We start from the raw sequence: 25395 nt of genomic DNA on the forward strand, positions 1-25395 counted from the left end.
GGAGTGTGTCAATGACGGCTGTTATGATGCGGTGGTCTAGGAGCAACATGGAACGAGCTCTGAAGGAAGTGGTAACTGTACTGACCGCAGTCCCTAAGCTCAACACAACACTAGAAGTAGCCGTGGAATGCTCCTAACTCTCCCTAGGCATCTCGTCACAGCCTAAGAGCTAACTACCCCTAAAGACAGAAGCAGGAAAGCTATCTTGCCTCAGAGAAAATCCCCAAAGGATAGATTAGCCCCCCACAAATAATGACTGTGAGTGGAGAGGGAAAAGACATCCACAGAATGAAACCAGGATGAGCACAGGAGGCCAGTCTAGCTTGATAGATAGGACAGGATGGAATACTGTGCGGTCAGTATAAAACACTACAAAAATCCACGCAGAGTTTACAAAAAAAATCTCCACACCTGACTAAAGGTATAATCAACCACAATCCAAAATTAGCACAAATAAACCTCAAAGACGTTTAATAATATACTCATTTCCCCAGAAAAGAAAGGAGAAAAACTGAGGCATACAAAGATAAAAATTGTATAACAAAATTTTTATTAAAGAAACAATAAAGAACAAAATTTGATAAGCCCAACGGATATATAGAAACAAAAAAACTCAATAAAAACAAACAGCAACGGACCAGCATGAAAAACAATGAAAAAATTGCCATACAATGGCATGGGCTATGAAACAAAGGCGCTGGGAAAAAAAAAAAAAAAAAAAAAAATAAATAATATTTTTTTTATACAACCAATTTATGAACATGTACCAAAGTCACAAATAAAGTGCTCAGTGCTAAAGAAAAGCAGTCTCAATGGAGCTGCAAATCACTAAAAAGTGCTAGCGTACATGTAAAATGGACATTTACCAGCTTACTGCCTTAAATATTGAACCCTATATGTAGCAGCCCAAACGCCATCAGGCTAATATGCAAATGAATGTAAACTTACATGCTGCGTGCAGGTATATCTATCCGGTCCGTGCTGCCACCCCGACAGCGCCGTTTCGCCTACCAGGCTTCTTCCATATGGGGGAAGCCTGGTAGGCGAAACGGCGCTGTCGGGGTGGCAGCACGGACCGGATAGATATACCTGCACGCAGCATGTAAGTTTACATTCATTTGCATATTAGCCTGATGGCGTTTGGGCTGCTACATATAGGGTTCAATATTTAAGGCAGTAAGCTGGTAAATGTCCATTTTACATGTACGCTAGCACTTTTTAGTGATTTGCAGCTCCATTGAGACTGCTTTTCTTTAGCACTGAGCACTTTATTTGTGACTTTGGTACATGTTCATAAATTGGTTGTATAAAAAATATTATTTTTTTTTTTTTTTTCCCAGCGCCTTTGTTTCATAGCCCATGCCATTGTATGGCAATTTTTTCATTGTTTTTCATGCTGGTCCGTTGCTGTTTGTTTTTATTGAGTTTTTTTGTTTCTATATATCCGTTGGGCTTATCAAATTTTGTTCTTTATTGTTTCTTTAATAAAAATTTTGTTATACAATTTTTATCTTTGTATGCCTCAGTTTTTCTCCTTTCTTTTCTGGGGAAATGAGTATATTATTACCTGACTAAAGGTGTGGAGGGTAAATCTGCTTCCCAGAGCTTCCAGCAAGACAGAATTAATTCATACTGATAACGCTGGACAAACATAGAAAGCACTGAACGGATAAGTCCACAATCTGTGAACAGAAAAGTGCAAGCAAAAACTTAGCTTTGCTGAACTGGTCAGGATAACAGGGAAATCCAAAGAGATGTGAATCCAACCAGGAACCATTTACAAGTGGCACTGGCTGAAGAAAGAGCCAGGCCTAAATAGCCGAGCAGAACAGACGATAAGTGGAGGCAGCTGATGACAGCTAACTCCAAGGAGCAGCCATACCACTAGAAACCACAAGAGGGAGCCCAAGAGCAGAACTGACAAAAGTGCCACTTACAACCACCGGAGGGAGCCCAAGAGCGGAATTCACAACAGTACCCCCCTTGAGGAGGGGTCACCGAACCCTCACCAGAGCCCCCAGGCCGATCAGGACGAGCCAAATGAAAAGCACGAACCAAATCGGTGGCATGGACATCGGAGGCAATAACCCAAGAATTATCCTCCTGGCCATAACCCTTCCACTTGACAAGATACTGAAGTCTCCGCCTCGAAAAACGAGAATCCAAAATCTTCTCAACCTCATATTCCAACTCTCCCTCAACCAACACCGGAGCAGGAGGGTCAACCGAGGGAACAACGGGCACCACATATCTCCGCAACAAAGATCTATGGAAAACATTATGAATGGCAAAAGAGGCTGGAAGAGCCAAACGAAAAGACACTGGATTAATAATTTCAGAAATTTTATAAGGACCAATAAACCGAGGCTTAAACTTAGGGGAAGAAACCTTCATAGGAACATGACGAGAAGACAACCAAACCAAATCCCCCACACGAAGCCGGGGACCAACACACCGACGGCGGTTAGCAAAACGTTGAGCCCTTTCCTGAGACAACGTCAAATTGTCCACCACATGAGTCCAAATCTGCTGCAGCCTGTCCACCACAGAATCAACACCAGGACAATCAGAAGGCTCAACCTGCCCTGAAGAAAAACGAGGATGAAAACCAAAATTACAAAAGAAAGGTGAAACCAAAGTAGCCGAACTAGCCCGATTATTAAGGGCAAACTCGGCCAACGGCAAGAAAGACACCCAATCATCCTGATCAGCAGACACAAAGCATCTCAAATAGGTCTCCAAGGTCTGATTAGTTCGCTCAGTTTGGCCATCAGTCTGAGGATGAAACGCCGAAGAAAAAGACAAATCAATGCCCATCCTAGCACAAAAGGCCCGCCAAAATCTAGAGACAAACTGAGAACCTCTGTCAGACACAATATTCTCCGGAATGCCATGCAAACGAACCACATGCTGAAAAAATAATGGAACCAGATCTGAGGAGAAAGGCAACTTAGGCAAAGGTACCAGATGGACCATTTTAGAGAACCGGTCACAAAAAACCCAGATAACAGACATCTTCTGGGAAACAGGAAGATCCGAAATAAAATCCATGGAAATATGCGTCCAGGGCCTCTCAGGGACCGGCAAAGGCAAAAGCAAACCACTAGCGCGGGAACAGCAAGGCTTGGCCAGGGCGCAAGTCCCACAGGACTGCACAAAAGCACGCACATCGCGCGACAAGGAAGGCCACCAAAAGGACCTAGCAACCAAATCTCTGGTACCAAAAATCCCAGGATGACCAGCCAACACTGAACAATGAACCTCAGAAATTACCTGTCCATCTATCAGGAACAAACAGCTTCCCCACTGGACAGCGGTCAGGCCTATCAGCCTGAAATTCCTGAAGCACCCGCCGCAAATCAGGGGAGATAGCAGAAAGAATCACCCCCTCCTTAAGAATGCCAACCGGCTCAAGGACTCCAGGAGAATCAGGCGAAAAACTCCTAGAGAGGGCATCAGCCTTAACATTCTTAGATCCCGGAAGATACGAGACAACAAAATCAAAACGGGAGAAAAACAGGGACCATCGAGCCTGTCTAGGATTCAGCCGCTTGGCCGACTCGAGGTAAATCAGATTCTTATGATCGGTCAGGACCACAACGCAGTGTTTAGCTCCCTCAAGCCAATGTCGCCACTCCTCAAACGCCCACTTCATAGCCAACAACTCCCAATTGCCGACATCATAATTGCGTTCCGCAGGCGAAAACTTTCTGGAAAAAAAAGCACACGGTTTCATCAAAGAACCATCAGACTCCCTCTGAGACAAAACGGCCCCTGCCCCAATCTCAGAAGCGTCGACCTCAACCTGAAAAGGAAGAGAAACATCCGGCTGGCTGACGCAACACAGGGGCAGAAGTAAATCGGCGTTTAAGTTCCTGAAAGGCCTCAACAGCCTCAGAGGACCAATTCGTCACATCAGCGCCTTTCTTCGTCAAATCAGTAAGGGGCTTAACCACACTGGAAAAGTTGGCAATGAAACGGCGATAGAAATTAGCAAAGCCCCAAAATTTTTGAAGGCCCTTCACAGATGTGGGTTGGATCCAGTCATGAATAGCTTGGACCTTAACAGGATCCATTTCTATAGACGAGGGAGAAAAAATAAAACCCAAAAAAGAGACCTTCTGAACTCCGAATAGGCACTTAGACCCCTTCACAAACAAAGCATTATCACGAAGGATCTGGAACACCATCCTGACCTGCTTCACATGAGACTCCCAATCATCGGAAAAAATCAAAATATCATCCAAATATACGACCATGAACTGATCAAGATAATTGCGGAAAATATCATGCATGAAAGACTGGAACACAGATGGAGCATTAGAGAGCCCAAATGGCATCACAAGGTATTCAAAATGGCCTTCGGGCGTATTAAAAGCAGTTTTCCATTCGTCACCCTGTTTAATACGAACAAGATTATATGCCCCTCGGAGGTCAATCTTAGTAAACCAACTAGCCCCCTTAATCTGAGCAAACAAATCAGTAAGCAAAGGCAAGGGGTATTGGAATTTGACCGTGATCTTATTAAGAAGACGATAATCAATACAGGGTCTCAAGGAGCCATCCTTCTTAGCAACAAAAAAGAAACCCGCTCCCAATGGTGATGAAGAGGGCCGAATATGCCCCTTCTCCAAAGACTCCTTGACATAACTCCGCATGGCGGCATGCTCTGGCACAGACAGATTGAAAAGTCGGCCCTTAGGGAACTTGCAACCAGGAATCAAGTTAATAGCACAATTACAGTCCCTGTGCGGAGGAAGGGAACTGGACTTGGGCTCATCAAATACATCCTGGAAATCCGACAAAAACTCAGGGACCTCAGAAGAGGGGGAAGAGGAAATTGACATAACAGGAACGTCACTATGTACCCCTTGACAACCCCAACTAGTCACCGACATAGTTTTCCAATCCAGCACCGGATTATGTTCCTGTAACCATGGAAAACCCAGTACAACAACATCATGCAGGTTATGCAACACCAGAAAACGGCAATCTTCCTGATGTGCAGGAGCCATGTACATAGTCATCTGTGTCCAGTACTGAGGTTTATCCTTGGCCAAGGGTGTAGCATCAATACCCCTCAAAGGAATAGGGCTCTGCAAAGGCTGCAAGGAAAAACCACAGCGCCTGGTGAATTCTAAGTCCATTAAGTTCAGGGCAGCGCCTGAATCCACAAATGCCATGACAGAAAATGACGACAATGAGCAAATCAGGGTCACAGATAAGAGAAATTTAGGCTGTATAGTACTAATGGTAACAGACCTAGCGACTCTCTTAGTACGCTTAGGGCAATCAGAGATAACATGAGCAGAATCACCACAGTAAAAACACAGCCTATTCTGACGTCTGAATTCCTGCCGTTCTGTTCTAGTCAAAATCCTATCACATTGCATAGGTTCTGGACTCTGCTCAGAGGACACTGCCATATGGTGCACAGCTTTGCGCTCGCGCAGACGCTGATCAATCTGAATGGCTAGCGACATAGATTCGCTCAAACCGGCAGGCGTAGGAAAGCCCACCATAACATCTTTAAGGGCTTCAGAAAGACCTTTTCTGAAAATAGCAGCCAGAGCCTCTTCATTCCATTTAGTGAGCACAGACCATTTTCTAAATTTCTGGCAGTATAACTCTGCCGCTTCCTGACCTTGACACAAGGCCAACAGGGTTTTTTCTGCAGGATCCATAGAATTAGGTTCGTCATACAATAATCCGAGCGCTTGAAAAAATGCATCAACATTCAATAATGCCGGATCCCCTGTTTCAAGAGAAAAAGCCCAGTCTTGAGGGTCACCACGCAGCAAGGATATGATGATTTTTACTTGCTGAATGGGATCACCAGAAGAACGGGGTTTCAAAGCAAAAAACAATCTGCAGTTATTTTTAAAGTTCAAAAACTTGGATCTGTCCCCCAAAAAACAAATCAGGAGTAGGAATTCTAGGCTCTAAAGCCGGAGCCTGGACAACATAGTCCTGGATACTCTGTACTCTTGCAGCAAGTTGATCCACACGAGAAAACAAACCCTGAACATCCATGCCAAAGCATATATCCTGAACCACCCAGATATCAAGAGGAAAAAAAAAGACAAACCAGAGCACAGAAAAAAAAGGTTCAGAACTTTCTTTTCCTTCTTTTGAGATGCATTTAATTCATTTTGGCCACTTGTACTGTTATGATGCGATGGTCTAGGAGCAACATGGAAGGAAGTGGTAACTGTACTGACCGCAGTCCCTAAGCTCAACACAACACTAGAAGTAGCCGTGGAATGCTCCTAACTCTCCCTAGGCATCTCGTCACAGCCTAAGAGCTAACTACCCCTAAAGACAGAAGCAGGAAAACTATCTTGCCTCAGAGAAAATCCCCAAAGGATAGATTAGCCCCCCACAAATAATGACTGTGAGTGGAGAGGGAAAAGACATACACAGAATGAAACCAGGATAAGCACAGGAGGCCAGTCTAGCTTGATAGATAGGACAGGATGGAATACTGTGCGGTCAGTATAAAACACTACAAAAATCCACGCAGAGTTTACAAAAAAAATCTCCACACCTGACTAAAGGTGTGGAGGGTAAATCTGCTTCCCAGAGCTTCCAGCAAGACAGAATTAATTCATACTGATAACGCTGGACAAACATAGAAAGCACTGAACGGATAAGTCCACAATCTGTGAACAGAAAAGCGCAAGCAAAAACTTAGCTTTGCTGAACTGGTCAGGATAACAGGGAAATCCAAAGAGATGTGAATCCAACCAGGAACCATTTACAAGTGGCACTGGCTGAAGAAAGAGCCAGGCCTAAATAGCCGAGCAGAACAGACGATAAGTGGAGGCAGCTGATGACAGCTAACTCCAAGGAGCAGCCATACCACTAGAAACCACAACAGGGAGCCCAAGAGCAGAACTCACAAAAGTGCCACTTACAACCATCGGAGGGAGCCCAAGAGCGGAATTCACAACAGACGGCCTTCTGGACATCTGATAAGTCAGCAGTCTTCCCCATGATTGTGGAGCCTACTGAAACAGACTAAGGGACCTTTTTAAACGCTTAGGAAGCCTTTGTAGGTGTTTTTGTTAATTATTCTAATTTACTGAGATAATGACTTTTGGGTTTTCATTGGCTGTAAGGCAGAATCATCACTATTAACAGAAATAAACATGTGAAATAGATCACTCTGTAATGACTATTTAATATAGGAGTTTCACTTTTTGTACTGAAGAACTAAAATAAATTAACTTTTTGATGATATTCTATTTTAGCAAGAAGCAATTAATAATAATAATCTTTATTTTTTTATAGCGCTAACATATTCCTCAGCGCTTTACAGTTTTGCACATATCATCGCTGTCCCCGTTGGGGCTCACAATCTAAACTCCCTATCAGTATGTCTTTGGAAGGTGGGAGGAAACCGGAGAAGAGAACCCGGAGGAAACCCACGCAAACACGGAGAGAACATACAAACTCTTTGCAGATGTTGTCCTTGGCAGGGTTTGAACCCAGGACTCCAGCGCTGCAAGGCTGCAGTGCTAACCACTACGCCACCGTGCTGTTGTATTTGTTCCTATTCCCTGGTGGTCTAGTGTTATTTGTACTCATTCCCTGGTGTCTTAATAGTGTGTGTACCCATTCTATGGTGGACTAATGTTATTTGTACCCATTCTATAGTATTCCAGTGGTATCTGAACACATTCCATGGTGACCTAGTAGTATGTGTACTCATTCCCTGCTGGTCTACAGAGCATTTATACCCATTCCCTGTATGTAATCTGCATATGTATTTTCTATGTTAACCTTTTCCACATGTACAGCACAGTGCAATCAATGATGCCTTAATAATAAATAATAAAAAAATATACTGGTCCAGTATACAGCTAATCCCATGTAAGATATAAAGCATAGAGGTCCATTAGAATATACTTTACCAAGACACCCTGAAATATAGCAATGCTCTCTGATCCACTGCTACTGTCACGGGGCTACCGCGACAGAGAGGTTCCAGAGAACCGCAGCACTCTGAGCCTCGTTCACACACGATGAACAGAAGCTCTTCTCCTAAGTTCTAACCTGGCTGTCTTGTGCCAGCAGGGCAGGAGTTAAACCTTATTACTGAAGGTGCTGAGAGCTGGGTCTCTCAGCTGATTAGTTTTTGGTAATCACCGCTCCTATATAGACTCAGCTTTGTCTTCAACTGTTGTCAATGATCAGCTCTGCTGCCTGGCTTGGAGGTTGAAGGAGAGTGGTGTTTTGGAGCTTGGAGGTTTATTTACAGAGATTGGTGTCTGCTGTTTTGGTTGCAGGTTAAACCTGTTTTCCTTCCTAGTTTTTTCATTCTCTTCCCTTCTTTGTGTTACTCTGTGGTTGTGTGAGCATTTGGTGAGTTTGAGTCTTTTAGTTACCTTGTCTGTATACCCTGTTTATTGTTGTATTTATACACTGGTGCAGTCTTCCTCCCTGGGGGGGAGAGGGGGCCACTAATAGGGCCTGCACAGGAGACAGGGATACGCTGGCGGCTCAGGCCTCCTAACCATCATACGTACCCCTGAGATAAGGGAAAGCAAGGGCCCCTTATAGTGGCAGGGATAGGTGCGGGTCCCCGTACGCCGTCCTGCCAATTATCGCCGTTATCGGTGTGACAGCTACTTAGTGTTTGTGCTATATACTCTCATGCCTCTAGAAGAGGCATTTACGATCTGTGATAACAAGTGACACATGTTGTATCCAGCCTACGACCCAGAATGCTATCAATACTTAGTAAAGCAGTAGTACATTCTACACATGATCCTTGGTAAACTAGTGGTACAATATATAACACATAATGGTCACGTGGTAAATACTGAAGGTGGCTCACATTGACCCAGTGGACTATAATGCATATTTATAGACTGTTTCTTACTGGTGACCGAGCCATACTATATATGCTGTTCCCAGTTCTTGGTGATCGAACGATCTATAAAACCCATAGTGAATACATTGAACTTATCATATCCAGTCCATGAAGACCTAGTGGTATTAACTGTTTGGTATATGTTATAAACGTATCCTGGTAATTGAGTGGTATACAGAATAGTGGTTAGTTTGCACATGCTGTACCCAGGTCAAGAGATATGTGCAAGAAATGTCTTCTGGTGCATACTGTTCTCCATCCTGGTGGCCCAGTGGCATTTGCCATGTATGTAATCCATTGGTATTTACTGTAACCAATCCAAGGTAATCTACTAGTATATACTATTTCCAATCCCTAGTAAATCAATGTTATGTATTAGGAATAGTGGCACATATTGTACGTAGTCTCTGGTGATCTAGTGATCAAGATGGTTGATAATGAACCATTCATTATGATGAATAAGCAAGAAGTTTATTAATGGGCTAATGGTTTTGCTGGGTCACAACCATGCTGGCACCATTGGATATGTGTCAATGTTACAAACGCATTCACAGAAGCAGATGCTTATAGTGAAAAAATGCATTTTCCTCTAAGATCTCCAGGAAATATAAACCCAGGTGGGCCGCATGCAACCAGCCACACATATTCCTATACTCATACTATCAGAACAAACGTTTCCTTCATATCCAGAGCGGTTTCACAATTCATCTGTTTTGCATTTATGGTAAAACAAGTGGTGCCCACCGCTGATGAAATAATAATTTCCAGAATGTAAATTTGTGTCTATTGGCCCCTTCCTATATTGTATACACTACTGTTCAAAAGTTTAAGGTCACTTAGAAATTTCCTTATTTTTAAAAGAAAAGCACAATTTTTAAATGATTCAGAAATACACGCCATACATTGTTAATGTGGTAAATGACTATTCTAGCTGGAAACGTCTGGCATTACTTCATAGGTGTATAGAGGCCCATTTCCAACAACCATCACTCCAGTGTTCTTATGGTACTTTGTGTTTGCTAACTGTGTAAGGGTATGTTCACACGTTCCTGATTTCCATCCTTTTTTTTCAGGACTGTTTTTTAAAAAACTGCAGCTCTTGGCAGAAAACGCAGGTGCTTTTTTTGGTCCTTTTTTGGTCCTTTTTTGATGCGTTTTTTGATGCGTTTTTTGATGCGTTTTTTGATGCAGTTTTCTAGCCAGAGTCTGTGTGTTTTCTAGGAATTTTTTAGGGTTAAAATGGCTGAAAATACCCTACCCCTAACCCTAACCCTACCCCTAACCCTACCCCTAACCCTAACCCTACCCCTAACCCTAACCCTATTCTAACCTTAGTGGGGGGGAAAAAAAAAATTCTTTATTTTTTTATTGTCCCTACCTATGGGGGTGACAAAGGGTGGGGGGGTCATTTACTATTTTTTTTATTTTGATCACTGAGATATAACCTATCTCAGAGATCAAAATGCACTTTGTAACGAATCTGCCGGCCGGCAGATTCGGCGGGCGCACTGCGCATGCGCCCGCCATTTTGCAAGATGGCGGCGCCCAGGGAGAAGACGGCCGGACGGACAACGGGACCGGGTAAGTATAAGGGGGGGAGATGGGGGCACGGGGGGGGGGGCGTCGGAGCACGGGGGGGTGGCATCGGAGCATGGGGGGGTGGGATTGGGGCACGGGGGGGCAGCCACACTGCAGCGGTTCTGCACCACAAACCGCAGTAAAACCCGCAGATATTTTTTTCATCTGCGGGTTTTACTGCGGCTTTCACCTCACAATGGAGGTCTATGGGTGCAGAACCGCTGCTGTTTTACAAAAAGAAGTGACATGGTACTTCTTTTTTACCGCAGCTAATCAGTGCGGTTTTTTTTTTTTCAATTCAGGACCATGTGCACAGTGGGTCCTGTTTTCCATAGGGTACAGTGTACTGTACCCTGCATGGAAAACAGCCGCGGAACCGCAGCGGCAAAACCGCTGCGTTTCCGCGGTAAAAAACGCACTGTGTGAACATGGCCTTAGAAGGCAAATGGATGGTTAGTATATCATTGAAAACCCTTGTGCAAGTATGTTAGCACAGCTGAAAACAGTTTGGCTGATTAGAGAACATATAAACATGATCTTCCTTTGAGCTAGTTGAGAATCTGGAGAATTACATTGTGGGTTCCATTAAACTCTCAAAATGGCTTTCATGTGAAACTCGACAGTCTATTCTTGTTCTTAGCAATGAAGGCTATTCCATGCGAGAAATTGCCAAGAAACTGAAGATTTCTTACAACAGTGTGTACTACTCCCTTCAGAGAAGGACACAAACAGACTCTAACCAGAGTAGAAAGAGAAGCAGGAGGCCCCGCTGCACAACTGAGCAACAAGACAAGGATATTAGAGTCTGTAGTTTTAGAAATCGACGCCTTACAGGTCCTCAACTGGCAGCTTCATTAAATAGTACACGCAAAACGCCAGTGTCAACGGCTACAGTGAAGAGGCGACGCTGGGATGCTGGCCTTCAGGGCAGAGTGGCAAAGAAAAATCCATATCTGAGACTGGCTGATAAAAGGAAAATATTAATATGGACAAAAGAACACAGACATTGGACAGAGGAAGATTGGAAAAAAGTGCTATGGACAGACAAATCCAAGTTTCAGTTGTTTGGATCACACAGAACAATTGAAAAGATGCTGGAATATTGCCTGACACCATCTGTCAAGCATGGTGGAGGTAATGTGATGGTCTGGGGTTGCTTTGGTGCTGGTAAAGTGGGAGATTTGTACAAAGTAAAAGGGATATTGAATAAGGAAGGCTATCACTTCATTTTCCAACACCATGCCATACCCTGTGGACAGCGCTTGATTGGAGCCAATTTCATCCTACAACAGGACAATGACCCAAAGCACACCTCCAAATTATGCAAGAACTATTTAGGGAACAAGCAGGCAGCTGGTATTCTACCTGTAATGGAGCGGCCAGCGCAGTCACCAGATCTCAGCCCCATTGACCTGTTGTGGGAGCAGCTTGACTGTATGGTGCAAAAAGTGCCCATCAAGCCAAACCAACTTGTGGGAGGGGCTTCTGGAAACATGGGGGGAAATGTCTCCAGATTACCTCAGCAAATTATTTCATATAAAAATCTTTTTTTTCGCACCTTGTCAATGTCTGGATTACATTTGAAATTCATTTGGCAACTCATTTGATTACGGTAATAAAAGTATGAGTTTTCATGGAAAACACAAAATTGTCTGGGTGACCCTAAACTTTTGAACGGTATTGTATATAAAGGGTTAAAAAACAATATACCTCTGATATCCCGCACTGACAATGGCTCTGGAATAAAATATATCTCAGGACACATGATGAGTCATTCATAAAGAAACCAAATAAGAGGATTTGTGGTGACAACCTCCCTCCATTCTGACAATGGGGCTTGTAACATGACTGTATCTATTCAAATACTGTCCACGGACTGAGGGATATTTGCTTATCAGGTGTTTCCACTATAAAAAGTCTCCTGATCCTATCTATATATTCTCTGGGAGCATCTGCAGTAAAGATCAGGGGCCACAGGGTCCCCGATGCGTAGTTAGCACACACTGTGACCAAACATCCCAGCAATGGTCATCAGAGAAACATTGATGACCTGACCGCTGCAGCCAATCACAGGCTGCTGTGTTGTTTGATGTCTGAACAAAGTATGAATTGGTGATGAGCGATCGTGCTCGGATAAGGCGTTATCTGAGCATGCTCAGGTGCTAACCGAGTGTCTTCATCGTGTTCGAAAAATACGTTTGAGTCCCCATGTCTGCATGTCTCACGGCTGCTAAGATAGTCGCATCACATGCAGGGATCACCTAGCAAACAGGCAATCCCTGCACGTGTTACGACTGTCGAACAGCTGCAAGGCGTGCAGCCATGGGGACTCGAACAAATTTATAGAGCACACCGAATACACTCAGTTAGCACACGAGCTGGGATAACAACTTATCTGAGCGTGTTCACTCATCACTAGTGGGAATCACTTCCCAAGCAGTAGACCTCCAGACAATCCTGTGTAGGATGCACGGGGCAGCTGGAAGGTGAATGTGTCGGAGTCTTTTATTTTAAAAGCATCCATGCCGAAAATATTATTTTCTCTCTACATTGGAAAACACCTTTAAAACTGCTATACACATGACAAGTATATTAGCCAAATCCAACATATTGTGAATTGGGGCCCCTACAGGCAAATGTCAGGGGATAAGAATCAGGGGATTAAGGATTTAAATATACCCGCTCCTTTTGTGCTTCTAAGGGCTTGTTTCTATTTGCGAGAAACACGTCCGTGTCTCGCATGTGGAAACGACGCTCTGGTGCCGGCACTTGGGAGCGGAGCGTGCGGCTCCATGTGTTGCTATGCGGCCGCACGCTCCGCTCCGGAGTGCCGATGCCAGAGCTTCGTTTCCACATGCGAGACACGGACGTGTTTCTCGCAAATGGAAACAAGCCCTTAGATGCACCACCTCAGGAGTCCTGATTATTGCTCCCTTCCTAATAAGTACACATGCATGCTCAGCTGAGCCGAGCATGCATGTGTATGGAGGGGAGGGCAAAGATAGCAGTCAGCCGGATGATGATTACCAAGCAATGCAGCAAGATTTTACTATTAACATAGTATCACAAATAATGAGATTTGATACACACCTCAGCCGACAGTATCACACAGGACAGGATTAGATACACAGCTCAGCAGACAGTATTATACATGGCTCAGCAGACAGTATTACACAGGATAGATTACATACTTTCCTAGCAGACGGTATCACCCAGCATACGATTAGATATATAGCTCAGCAGACAGTATTATACATGACAGGATTAGATACACGGCTCAGCAGACAGTAACAGTATAACACAGGATAGGATTAGATACACAGCTCAGCAGACAGTATCACACAGGACAGGATTAGATACACGGCTCAGCAGACAGTATCACACAGGATAGGATTAGATACACGGCTCAGCAGACAGTATCACACATGATAGGATTAGATACACGGCTCAGCAGACAGTATCACATAGAATAGGATTAGATACACGGCTCAGCAGACAGTATCACACAGGATAGGATTAGATACCCAGCTCAGCAGACAGTATCACACAGGATAGGATTAGATACACAGCTCAGCAGGCAGTATCACACAGGATAGGATTAGATACACGGCTCAGCACATTACCACACAGGATAGGATTAGATACCCAGCTCAGCAGACAGTATCACACAGGATGGGATTAGATATATAGCTCAGCAGACAGTTTCACGTGCTGAATGTCAGGTAAATACTGGTGATTGTTTCTATAGAGCTGATGGTGAAAAAAAGCAGCAGTAGTGTTCACCAAACAAACTTACATTTATAGTATGAACGTCACTATTAGGCCATGTTCACACGTTCAGTATTTGGTCAGTATTTTACATCACTACTTGTAAGGCTGCCGTCACACTAGCAGTATTTGGTCAATATTTTACATCAGTATTTGTAAGCCAAAACCAGGAGTGGAACAATAAGGGTATGTTTCCACGTGCAGGAAACGCTGCGTGTCTGACGCTGCATAGAGCCGCAGCGTCAGACATGCAGCGTCCAGATGTTACAGCATAGTGGAGGGGATTTAATGAAATCCCGTCTCCACTATGCGTGGTAACACGCACGCGGCGGCCCTGCGACTCCGGACATGCTGCGCGTCTTTTCAGATCGCAGCATGTCCGTATATCTTGCGGCGACGCTGCGGCGCCGCAAGATATAGCACAGGGCCCTATGCGATGGGTGCGATGATCCCGGATGTGTGCTGTGAACACATCCGGCATCATCGCGTCCCAGAAGGGGGGCGGGGCTTAGCGCAGAGCGGCAAAGCCGCTCCGACGATACCGCCTGCCATCCTGAAAGTGGACACATACCCTTAGAGGAAAAGTATAATACAAACATATACACCAATTCTGCATTTATCACCCACTCCTGGTTTTGGCTACAAATACTGATGTAAAATACTGACCAAATACTGATAGTGTGAATGTGGCATAAGGCTGTGAGTCATCGCTGTGCACTACACCTGTGTGACTGGCGCCCTATACCCGTCTTTTGCATGTGTAATTCTAATACTAGGGGACCACCCCCTCCATGGATTGGTATAGGGTGTGTGTCTTCTGTAATTTGCACGTGTGTTGCCTCCACAGGACAGCTGTGATTTGCAGTGCATTAGGTTTCTGCCCTGTGTTGGTAATATTGTGGCTGTTGCATTTTTTCCCCCCTCTCCTTCCTGGTTTTTATTATATTTTTGGGTGCTTTTTTGCTGTGTTAGAGCTGGTGCTGAGCAGACTGAGGACTGCAGATCAGTGATAATAAGGAAGTTTCCTAGGTCTCCACCTCTTGCTCACTTTCCCCTGGGTGAGCATGGTGCGAGGCTGGGAATCCTGTAGCCCGGATCCTCACTGTCAGGAGTCTGCTCGGAGAGGTAATCTTCCATTTTGCTGTTATTGTAGCTTGTATCAGATTTTGCAGTTGCAGTACCACTCCCTGCTGCAGAATATAAGGCTGTGTTCAGCATTTCCTCCTGACCCTTACATGAGCAACAAACTGTTCCCTATTCTGGGTGTAATGATTGCGTTACCATATGCATGACTTGGGGTGTGGGGCTGTGCATAGTGTGAGCTGGTGTAGTCCACCTGATGCCCCAATACGCCTGTATTGTGCTGGGCACCAGTGCCCTCTTGGCATCTGCACAAAGTTCTCCCATTAATGCCTCCTTTAGTAGACTCTAGAAGTCTAAGGTTACATGGTGACTTTGGCCACAATACAGGTAACGCGGCTAAAGATTGCTGTATGCTGCTGCTACATTGTAGTGTAATGCGGTGCATGGAGTCACCTTGCAATCTGCAGGTCCGATGAAGAAGTGTGAACCTGTTGAACTTTTTTCGACAACTAAACTTTTTTTTTCACAGTTTCTTCTCCCTGTTGATTGCAATCCAATTCCCTTCTGTGATGTAGCCGCTGTGTACAGCCATCTCTGGTCACACGACCGGTGTCATCCCAGCCTAAGCGTCTGTCTCGGGTGCACCCTCTAGTGTGTTTCATCAGGTACCTTTTCAGGGTATTGGGGTATCAAAGCTTTCATGTTTGATAGTCTGCTTAGTCACTGTATTAAAGCATGGTGTGTGACGGCTGCTCATCTGTGCATCTAATCCAACTGTGTGTGACACATATGCTAAAATGCTATATCTAAATCTATTGTGTGATCCTGTCTGCTGAGCTGTATCTAATCCCGTCATGTGATCCTGTCCTGATCTGTGTATTCCATCATGGGATAGTCTGCAGAGCTGCTGTATCTGAGCACACAGAACCACACGGCACTACATGGCAGATCTCGCCTCATCCATGTAGCCGTGCAGACATGATCACTTTATCCTAACAAGGCGTGTCTTTTCTTTTCAAGATATGACTTTGGTCATGAGCAGAAGTAGTCAGGGGTTGTGACCAGAAGACACCTTGGTGTGGAGAGGCCGGTTACTACAAGTAAGTAATGCAGAGGACTTCGCCTATTAGAGGACAGGAAAAATGTTGCATTCAGGGAGCAATCCATCCGGTTTAGAGGAGGTTCTTATTTGGGACCTATATCAATCAAAATATAAAGAAAAAGGGGGGTGGAATGCCAGAAAGGGTTAAATATTATTATAAATCTTTATAGAAATGGCATATAAAGAGAACCAAACAAGCATGAAATAAAAATTAGACAAAAGGTGGGTATGGATGCAGTAAATGGCAACAATAATAATAAAGGTCTCTAAATACATGTACAGTAATGGACATGGATTACAGATAGTAAAGGGAGTTTTGCTCACGCTTATTGTGCTTGTCTACGTCTGCCCCTTTCACATGTAAAGCACCATGGAATAAATGGCGCTATAAAATGTATTGTAATAAAATTGCTGTACCTGGAACCAATCATTTGTACAAAGATGGTAACAACTCAGGTAGTTGAAAAAGAAAATGTAAGTACACGGAAGTCAGATTGTGTCACTAAGAGCAATATTGTCAGTGTATACATGGGGGAGGGAAGTTGCCGCTATCCGACAAAAATGAGAATGCAAAAATAAGGTGAAGAAAAGAGCCTAATCCGGGGATGTCTGACTGATGACTATTTATATCTATGCAATATGGCTTTTATTCTTTAGCCACTTACTTTGGTTGCTGGGATGTCTATGACTTCTATTTATTCACCTAGTCAATTTACCAGGTCTGTTTTCATCGGCCTCTGTAGCCTCTGACTTGGCAACATGTATTAATTCTATCAACCTTAGTTCTGTATTCTCATTTTTTTCAGCTGTTTTCTTTCTCCTCCATGTATACACTCACAACTTTGCCCTTATTTAGTGACACATAATCTGACTCTCATATATTTACATTTTCTTCACCTTTTTAAACTAGCTGATTGTTACCGTCTTTGTACAAATTACAGGCCTTCATGTACAACTATTTTTATTTTGCTTTTTATCTGTAATCAACTTGCTCATGTCAGAGGTCGATTACTGTACATGTATTTACAGACCTTTATTATTGTAGCTAATAACTGCATCCATACCCACCTTTTTTGCCTTGTTTTATTTCATTTTTTTTATTATATTTACCCCACTGTCTGGCATTTTTCTCTTCATTATATTTTAATTGCACCAATGCCTTAGGATGGTTTATTTTGTTGTTTTGTTTGCTCTAGAGATCTAACGTCAATTAGGCCGGCGTCACACTTGGCGTAAGACAATACGGTCCGTATATTACGGCCGTAATATGCTGAAAAGTCCCCCAAAAAGTGGTCCGTAGCTCCTCCATAGGCAGGGTGTGTCAGCGTTTTTTGCGCATGGCATCCTCCGTATGTAATCCGTATGGCATCCGTACTGCTTGTTTTTCTCGCAGGCTTGCAAAACCAACATACCGCTATAGAAGGGATCCATGTGTCACCAAAAAAAAAAAAAAATATATATATATATATATATATATATATATATGTACACACACTGTGTGTGTGTGTGTATATATGTGTATATATATATATATATATATATCTTCCAGCGCGAGATAGCTTTAAAGCCGGTAATTCAATTACCGGCTTTTGCTCTCTCCTTCCTAAACCCGACATGATTTGAGACATGGTTTGCATACAGTAAACCATGTCATATCCCCCTTTTTTTTGCATATTCCATACTACTAATGTTAGTAGTGTGTATATGCAAAATTTGGCCGTTCTATCTACTAAATTAAAGCGTTAAATGGCGGAAAAAATTGGCGTGGGCTCCCGCACAATTTTCTCCGCCAGAGTAGTAAAGCCAGTGACTGAGGGCAGATATTAATAGCCTGGAGAGGGTCCACGGTTATTGGCCCCCCCCTGGGTAAAAATACCTGCCCCCAGCCACCCCAGAAAAGGCACATCTGGAAGATGCGCCTATTCTGGCACTTGGCCACTCTCTTCCCATTCCCGTGTAGCGGTGGGATATGGGGTAATGAAGGGTTAATGCCACCTTGCTATTGTAAGGTGACATTAAGCCAAATTAATAATGGAGAGGCGTCAATTATGACACCTATCCATTATTAATCCAATACTAGTAAAGGGTTAAAAAAATACAAACACATTATTAAAAATTATTTTAATGAAATAAAAACAAAGGTTGTTGTAAAATTTTATTCAACGCCCAATCCAATCACTGAAGACCCTCGTTCTGTAACAAAAAAAAACATAATAAACCAACAATATCCTTACCTTCCGCAGATCTGTAAAGTCCAACGATGTAAATCCATCTGAAGGGGTTAAAATATTTTGCAGCCACGAGCTTTGCTAATGCAACGTTGTTCGTGGCTGCAAAACCCCGGGAATGAAGGTAAAGTAGGTCAATGACCTATATTTACCTTCATTTGCAGTGAGGCGCCCTCTGCTGGTTGTCCTCATATGAACTAGAGCCTGGGAGCTTTCTAGGAAAGTTCCCACGATCTAGGAACAACCAGCAGAGGGCGCCTCACCGCAAATGAAGGTAAATATAGGTCATTGACCTATTTTACCTTCATTCCCCGGGGTTTTGCAGCCACGAACAACGTTGCATTAGCAAAGCTCGTGGCTGCAAAATATTTTATAACCCCTTCAGATGGATTTACATCGTTGGACTTTACAGATCTGCGAAAGGTATGGATATTGTTGGTTTATTATGTTTTTTTTGTTACAGAACGAGGGTCTTCAGTGATTGGATTGGGCGTTGAATAAAATATTACAACAACCTTTGTTTTTATTTCATTAAAATAATTTTTAATAATGTGTTTGTGTATTTTTTTTAACCCTTTACTAGTATTGGATTAATAATGGATAGGTGTCATAATTGACGCCTCTCCATTATTAATTTGGCTTAATGTCACCTTACAATAGCAAGGTGGCATTAACCATTCATTACCCCATATCGCACCGCTACACGGGAATGGGAAGAGAGTGGCCAAGCGCCAGAATAGACGCATCTTCCAGATGTGCCTTTTCTGGGGTGGCTGGGGGCAGGTGTTTTTAGCCAGGGGGGGGGGGGGCAATAACCGTGGACCCTTTCCAGGCTATTAATATCTGCCCTCAGTCACTGGCTTTACTACTCTGGCTGAGAAAATTGCGCGGGAGCCCACGCCAATTTTTTCCGCCATTTAACCCTTTAATTTAGAAGATAGAACAGCCAAATTTTGCATATACACACTACTACCATTAGTAGTGTGGAATATGCAAAAAAAAAGGGGGATATGACATGGTTTACTGTATGTAAACCATGTCTCATATCATGTCGGGTTTAGGAAGGAGAGAGCAAAAGCCGGTAATTGAATTACCGGCTTTAAAGCTATCTCGCGCTGGAAGGAAAAAAAAAAAATATATATATATATATATATATATATATATATATATATATATATATATATACACACACATATGTGTGTTTCACTGACATATGTGATTTTACTGTACACCGCACTGAATTGCCGGCATTTCTCTCTAACACCGCTGCGTATTTCTCGCAAGTCACACTGCTGGTCCGTATGTGATCCGTATTTTTCAGGCTTCCATAGACTTTCATTAGCGTATTTCTTGCGCAGTACGGTGACAAACGCAGCATGCTGCGATTTTCTACGGCCATAGAAAGCCGTATAATACGGATCAGTAAAATACGGCAGATAGGAGCAGGGGCATAGTGAATAATTGTGCCGTTTGTTTTGCGAGTTTTAAGGACGTATTTTCTGCGCTCATACGTCCCTAAAACTCGCAAGTGTGACGGCGGCCTAAGCAACAGAGTTCTGCTACAAAGTGTCCCTGGCTCTGGTGGACCCAGCATATCTGTGCATTACTTATACTTTCATTTTTTTTTTTTTTTCATGGACTGACATTCCATGTTGCTGCCAAGCTCCATTGTTGATCACTGAGGATTCTATCACAGAAACACCCCGTGATCCAGGGGTGGGCATACTGTATATGCAACCTGTCTAGGCGACTTTTTACTCCCAATTCATTTCATGGCTCGCAATTACTGATTAATTTTTAGAAGGGAAAGGGAGGTGATTGCACCCGGACAGTGTTGGCTCCTTTCAGCTTATTCTTGCAGGACTCATCTAATTATAAAGTATTAACGAATACCGAGACCCCTTTTTAAAGCGGTAGAACAACCTCTGGAAAATATCTGGATGTACCTCAGGCAATCAGTAATGGATATCCATTGCTTCCTGCCCAGATGCAGACCAATGCAGTGGCCAGCGGTGCCTCCACAGAGGGTTATAGAGGCTAAGCAGCCTCTGGATCATGCCCCGTGGTGTGTGAGGAGGTCTTTCTCATGCTGAATCTTCCATTCATATTAGGAAGGCGACTTGGGAGCCGTTCCTGGGTTTATAAAAACACAAGCAGACAATGTGTCTTCACTTCTCTTTCCGAATGCGAAGTGCTGGTATTGCGAGATAGCGAAGTGTCGGGTTATTATCTGCACATATCACGAATGGAAATGCATGGCCAATGTCTCATTTCCCGTTTCTGCAAAACTGGATGTCTGCAGTCAGGCACAATGTATGAACTTCACATGGAGTAGATGCATTTATCACAAGACTGTATTGGAGAGATACTATTGTTGCAGCTGTAGTAAAATCTTATCTGTTCCTCCAGGGGCAAATAGACTGACATAAGGGCAAAATAACAAGGTATGAAGAAAGAGCCCATAGACTAATACGATATATTCTGCCCAAAATATATGGTTGATTTAAGTCCCACAATAAATACATTTTTTCATTAAAAAAGGAATGAATAGAAGCCTAGTGCTGCACATAAACAAGAGAAGCCCAGAATTAATATACCAAACCAACTGAATGTGCAATATAAAGGAATGTGCTGCAGAGTGGACCCTAGACAATTATTTAGAAATGTATCCTGTAAACGGAACAAATGCCATAACATTCTGTAAAAAAATATATATATATATATATATATATATATATATATATATATATATATATATATATATATATATATATATATATATATATATATATTGCATCTTGGCTGGCACTCAGAATGTTCCTGTCGCCCCCAACGCATGTTTCGCCCTTCTACGTCAGGGAGTGTGTGTTGGGGAGTGGACAGCTGAGTTTTCATCAGAGTACACCAATGGCACCATACGGGGGGAGTGTCGCACAGGAAGGTTCCTACTGCCCATAGTGTTAAAGGGACACTGTCACCTGAATTTGGAGGGAACAATCTTCAGCCATGGAGGCGGGGTTTTGGGGTTTTTGATTCACCCTTTCCTTACCCGCTGGCTGCATGCTGGCTGCAATATTGGATTGAAGTTCATTCTCTGTCCTCCATAGTACATGCCTGCACAAGGCAATCTTGGAAAGGGTGAATCAAACACCCAAAAACCCCGCCTCCATGGCTGAAGATTGTTCCCTCCAAATTCAGGTGACAGCGTCCCTTTAAGGTAGAAAGGTGCGTGTGTTGCCAACATCATCTCCGATGAATTATGGTACTTCAGTTCACCTTTTTGTGTAATCTGATAAAAACCCAGCTGTCCCCTCCCCAACACATACACCCCTGACCAAGAAGGATGAAACATGAGTTGGGGATATGCTGAACACCAGCCAGGATGTAAGTTCGCAGATTGTTGTGGTATTTGTTCCACTTATGGGATACATTTTCTAAATAAGTAGTGAAATTTTCGCACATAGGGTCTATTATGCGGAACATGCCCTTAGGCCTGTTTTACACGTCAGTGGCTCCGGTACGTGAGGTGACAGTTTCCTCACGTACCGGAGACACTGACTCACGTAGACACATTAAAATCAATGTGTCTCTGCACATGTCAGCGTGTTTTCACGGACTGTGTGTCCGTTTGGAAAACACGGAGACATGTCAGTGTTCATGGCAGCGCACGTATTGCACGGACCCATTAAAGTCAAAAGGTCCGTGTAAAACACGTACTGCACACGGATGTTGTCCGTGTGCCATGCAGGAGACAGCGCTACAGTAAGCGCTGTCCCCCCAGCGTGGTGCTGAAGCCGCTATTCATTTCTTCTCTCCAGCATCGTTCGCTGGAGAGAAGATATGAAAAAAAAATTTGGGGGGGGGGGGGTGTTTAAAAAAAAAGATCCCTGTCCCCAACCCCCTCCCACCCCCTGTGCCCCTTCCCCCCCACGCTGTTAATAAAATACTTACCCGGCTCCCTCGCTGCTTCTTCTCCTCGCCGCAGCTTCTCCTGTATGAGCCGTCACGTGGTGCCGCCCATTACAGTGATGAATATGCGGCTCCACCCCTATGGGAGGTGGAGCCGCATATTCATCATTATAATAGGCGGCACCACATGACCGCTCATACAGGAGAAGCTGCGGCGAGGGAGCCGGGTAAGTATTTTATTAACAGCGGGGGGGGCGCACAGGGGGTGGGAGGGGGTTGGGGACAGGCATTTTTTTTTTTTTTTTTTTAACATCCAAAAAATAAAAGATTTTTTTTCATATCTTCTCTCCAGCGAACGATGCTGGAGAGAAGAAATGAATAGCGGCTTCAGCACCAGATGCAGAGGACAGCGCTTAACTGTAGTGCTGTCTCCTGCACAGTGCATGTGGTACCCAGTCGGCACACGGATGCTGCACGTGTGCCACACTGATGTGCCACGTGAGCACACGGACACGGATAATTCCGGTACCGATTTTTCCAGTACCGGAATTATCTGGACGTGTGAGACTGGCCTTACATTGTATATTCATGCTGTGCTTTCACCACTATGCTTTTATTCATTCCATTTTATTTATTTTTTTACAAATAATGTGCATTATTTACTGTTATTTAAATAATTTAATTTGGGGCATAGTACCCTCGTCTCAGGGCTCTTTCTTTATGCCCTATTGCTCTTTCTTGAAGCTTTATCTTTGCATTGGAGTTCACCTGCCCTAGTCATTTTTAGTATATCAGAGTTGGGATAAACTATTTTGCTTTCAAACAAGTTTTTCATGTGTGGTTGTTTGTTTTTTATTCCCTTTAAACTAATGTGGTGGCTTGTTGTGTTTTTTTTGTTTTTACTTTTATAGCTCCCCTCTCTTGACTATTCTTAAAACTGGAAACCACTACTAACGAATGGATGGGATGGAACCGATCTCAGAGGCCTCTGCCCCAGGACACAAGATATCTCTGGTCTATCCTATACGGGCAGCCATCCGAATACGCCGAAAAATCCGCAACTTGAAAAAAAATCATCTGCAGCTTGACTTATCTGGCAGAAAATCTGCGGATGGTACAAAATCCACCTTACTTCGAGGACAGTTCTCCACAGACAGTAAATCCCAATCTAGCTTGGATGCCCCCAAATTTTTTAATTTCGATACTCCAACACTAGAGCAAGTTGCACTGAGCAACTTAAAACGTAAGAAGAAGCGCAAGAAGTCCAGACCAGTGCTCTATCCGGGAAATGGTAAAAAATATCTACCCATAGAACATAAGAGTAAGGCGAAACGTTGCCTCATCCTCTTTATCGGGATCGTTTGCTTCCAAATCCTAAACGCTATTGAGAATTTAGACGATAACGTTCTAAAATACGAACTGGACGGACTGGAGAAAACTATGCAAAGGGAGGTGTTCGGGCAAAAACTTGCTATTGATAAAATAACAGACCTGCTGAAAGACTACTTGGCCACACACTGGCATAATAAACCATTGGTAATCTCCATGAATGGACCTAGTGGAGTTGGCAAGAGCCACATGGGACGAATACTAGCCAAACACTTCCGATCGGTCGTGGAAAGTGATTTTGTTCTCCAATATTACGTGATGCACAACTGTCCTAATGAAAGCGACATTGCTACTTGTGAGACTGAGCTCTCTAACATGATATCAGATATGGTCACTCGGGCAGAAAATGAGGAGAAAATACCAGTCTTCATATTTGATGAAATGGAGCTCATGCCACCATCTCTTTTGGATACGTTACATGGTTACTTCAAACTAAACCAAAGTAATGAGTACCTAAATGCCATCTATATCCTAATTGGCAACATCGCAGGCAACGAGGTGACAAAATATTTTCTAAAGAATGTCTCCAGTGACTTCTTAAACGTCCCTCAAGAACTTCACAGCATCATACAATCTTCCTTGAGGCAGCATCATGGCATCTGGGATGTTGCTGAAATTGTCCCTTTCACGCTTCTGGAAAAGAGTCATATTGCAAATTGTTTCCTAGACGAATTGTTACGGGAAGGGTTTTACCCTGATATTAGCAACATCGAGAACCTGGCAGGGCAGCTAAAATATTACACCATACGTGACAAGCAATATTCCATCACTGGCTGTAAGCAGGTTGTAGCTAAGGTGAATCTTCTACACCCGTACACATGATCATGGGACTTGTGACTACAGAACAGCGAGAAGCGCTATCAGAAATTCTCAATCGTGGCTCTGATAATGGTGATCCTAGTAGAATGAATGGTATGCAAAAATGATCACACAATTTATGGAGTTTCTTGAAGGGAAACAGTTTCCAAGGAGAGATTATTCAAAAGAATGAATAAGCCAAGTGAAAGGCAATGACTTCTTTTTAAAATGATGAAGTGTGACTGTCATTTAATTTTTTATTTTTATTTTTTAAATGTATGCAAGTAAAATTAGACGTGTTCCAATTTTGGATTTTTTTAAATTCAATTAAAAAAATTGTCTTTGGATTGTTTATTTGGGGAGATCTACGGTACTTCTTGGCTTGCCTATTAGTTTAACCTCAGAAATAAGTCGGCTGTATGGTGAAGTTGGCCGAGCGTGCATGTGTTCTCAATGACAAACCAGGCTCTTGAGCTGCCGCATCCATGAGATCAAAAAATTCAGGCTAAGGAAAACGAGGCAGAAATATGTCGTAATGAATGGAAACATGATAATGTAATCTAGTGCACTACTCATACTGCCACAGAGTGCTAAATAGCAACCACATACTAGTCCTCAGGTCCGTCTATTGAGTTTTTAAGGCACCGATGTCACTCTTGATA

General features: G+C 43.4%; 2 protein-coding genes across 6 annotated transcripts in view; one reads left to right on the plus strand and one right to left on the minus strand.

The window, feature by feature from the left end:
- Positions 1 to 25085, plus strand: part of TOR4A (torsin family 4 member A) — a 54542-nt gene extending 29457 nt beyond the window's left edge. For 3 of the 5 annotated variants that reach the window (XM_069747770.1, XM_069747769.1, XM_069747771.1), the window contains exons 2-3: positions 16328 to 16407; positions 23458 to 25085. In XM_069747770.1, the coding sequence (XP_069603871.1) occupies positions 23504 to 24757 (1254 nt within the window). In that variant the 5' untranslated portion in view covers positions 16328 to 16407; positions 23458 to 23503 and the 3' untranslated portion in view covers positions 24758 to 25085. Of the gene's footprint in view, positions 1 to 15030; positions 15350 to 15835; positions 15973 to 16327; positions 16408 to 23457 lie in introns of those variants that run through there. The other 2 variants (XM_069747768.1, XM_069747772.1) reach the window with 2 other exon arrangements.
- RNF208 (ring finger protein 208) overlaps positions 1 to 25395 on the minus strand; it is a 435087-nt gene that overhangs the window by 332217 nt on the left and 77475 nt on the right. The window lies entirely within an intron of this gene.

Source organism: Ranitomeya imitator, chromosome 2 (assembly GCF_032444005.1).
Source record: "Ranitomeya imitator isolate aRanImi1 chromosome 2, aRanImi1.pri, whole genome shotgun sequence".
In the NCBI taxonomy this organism is placed as follows: Eukaryota; Metazoa; Chordata; class Amphibia; order Anura; family Dendrobatidae; genus Ranitomeya; species Ranitomeya imitator.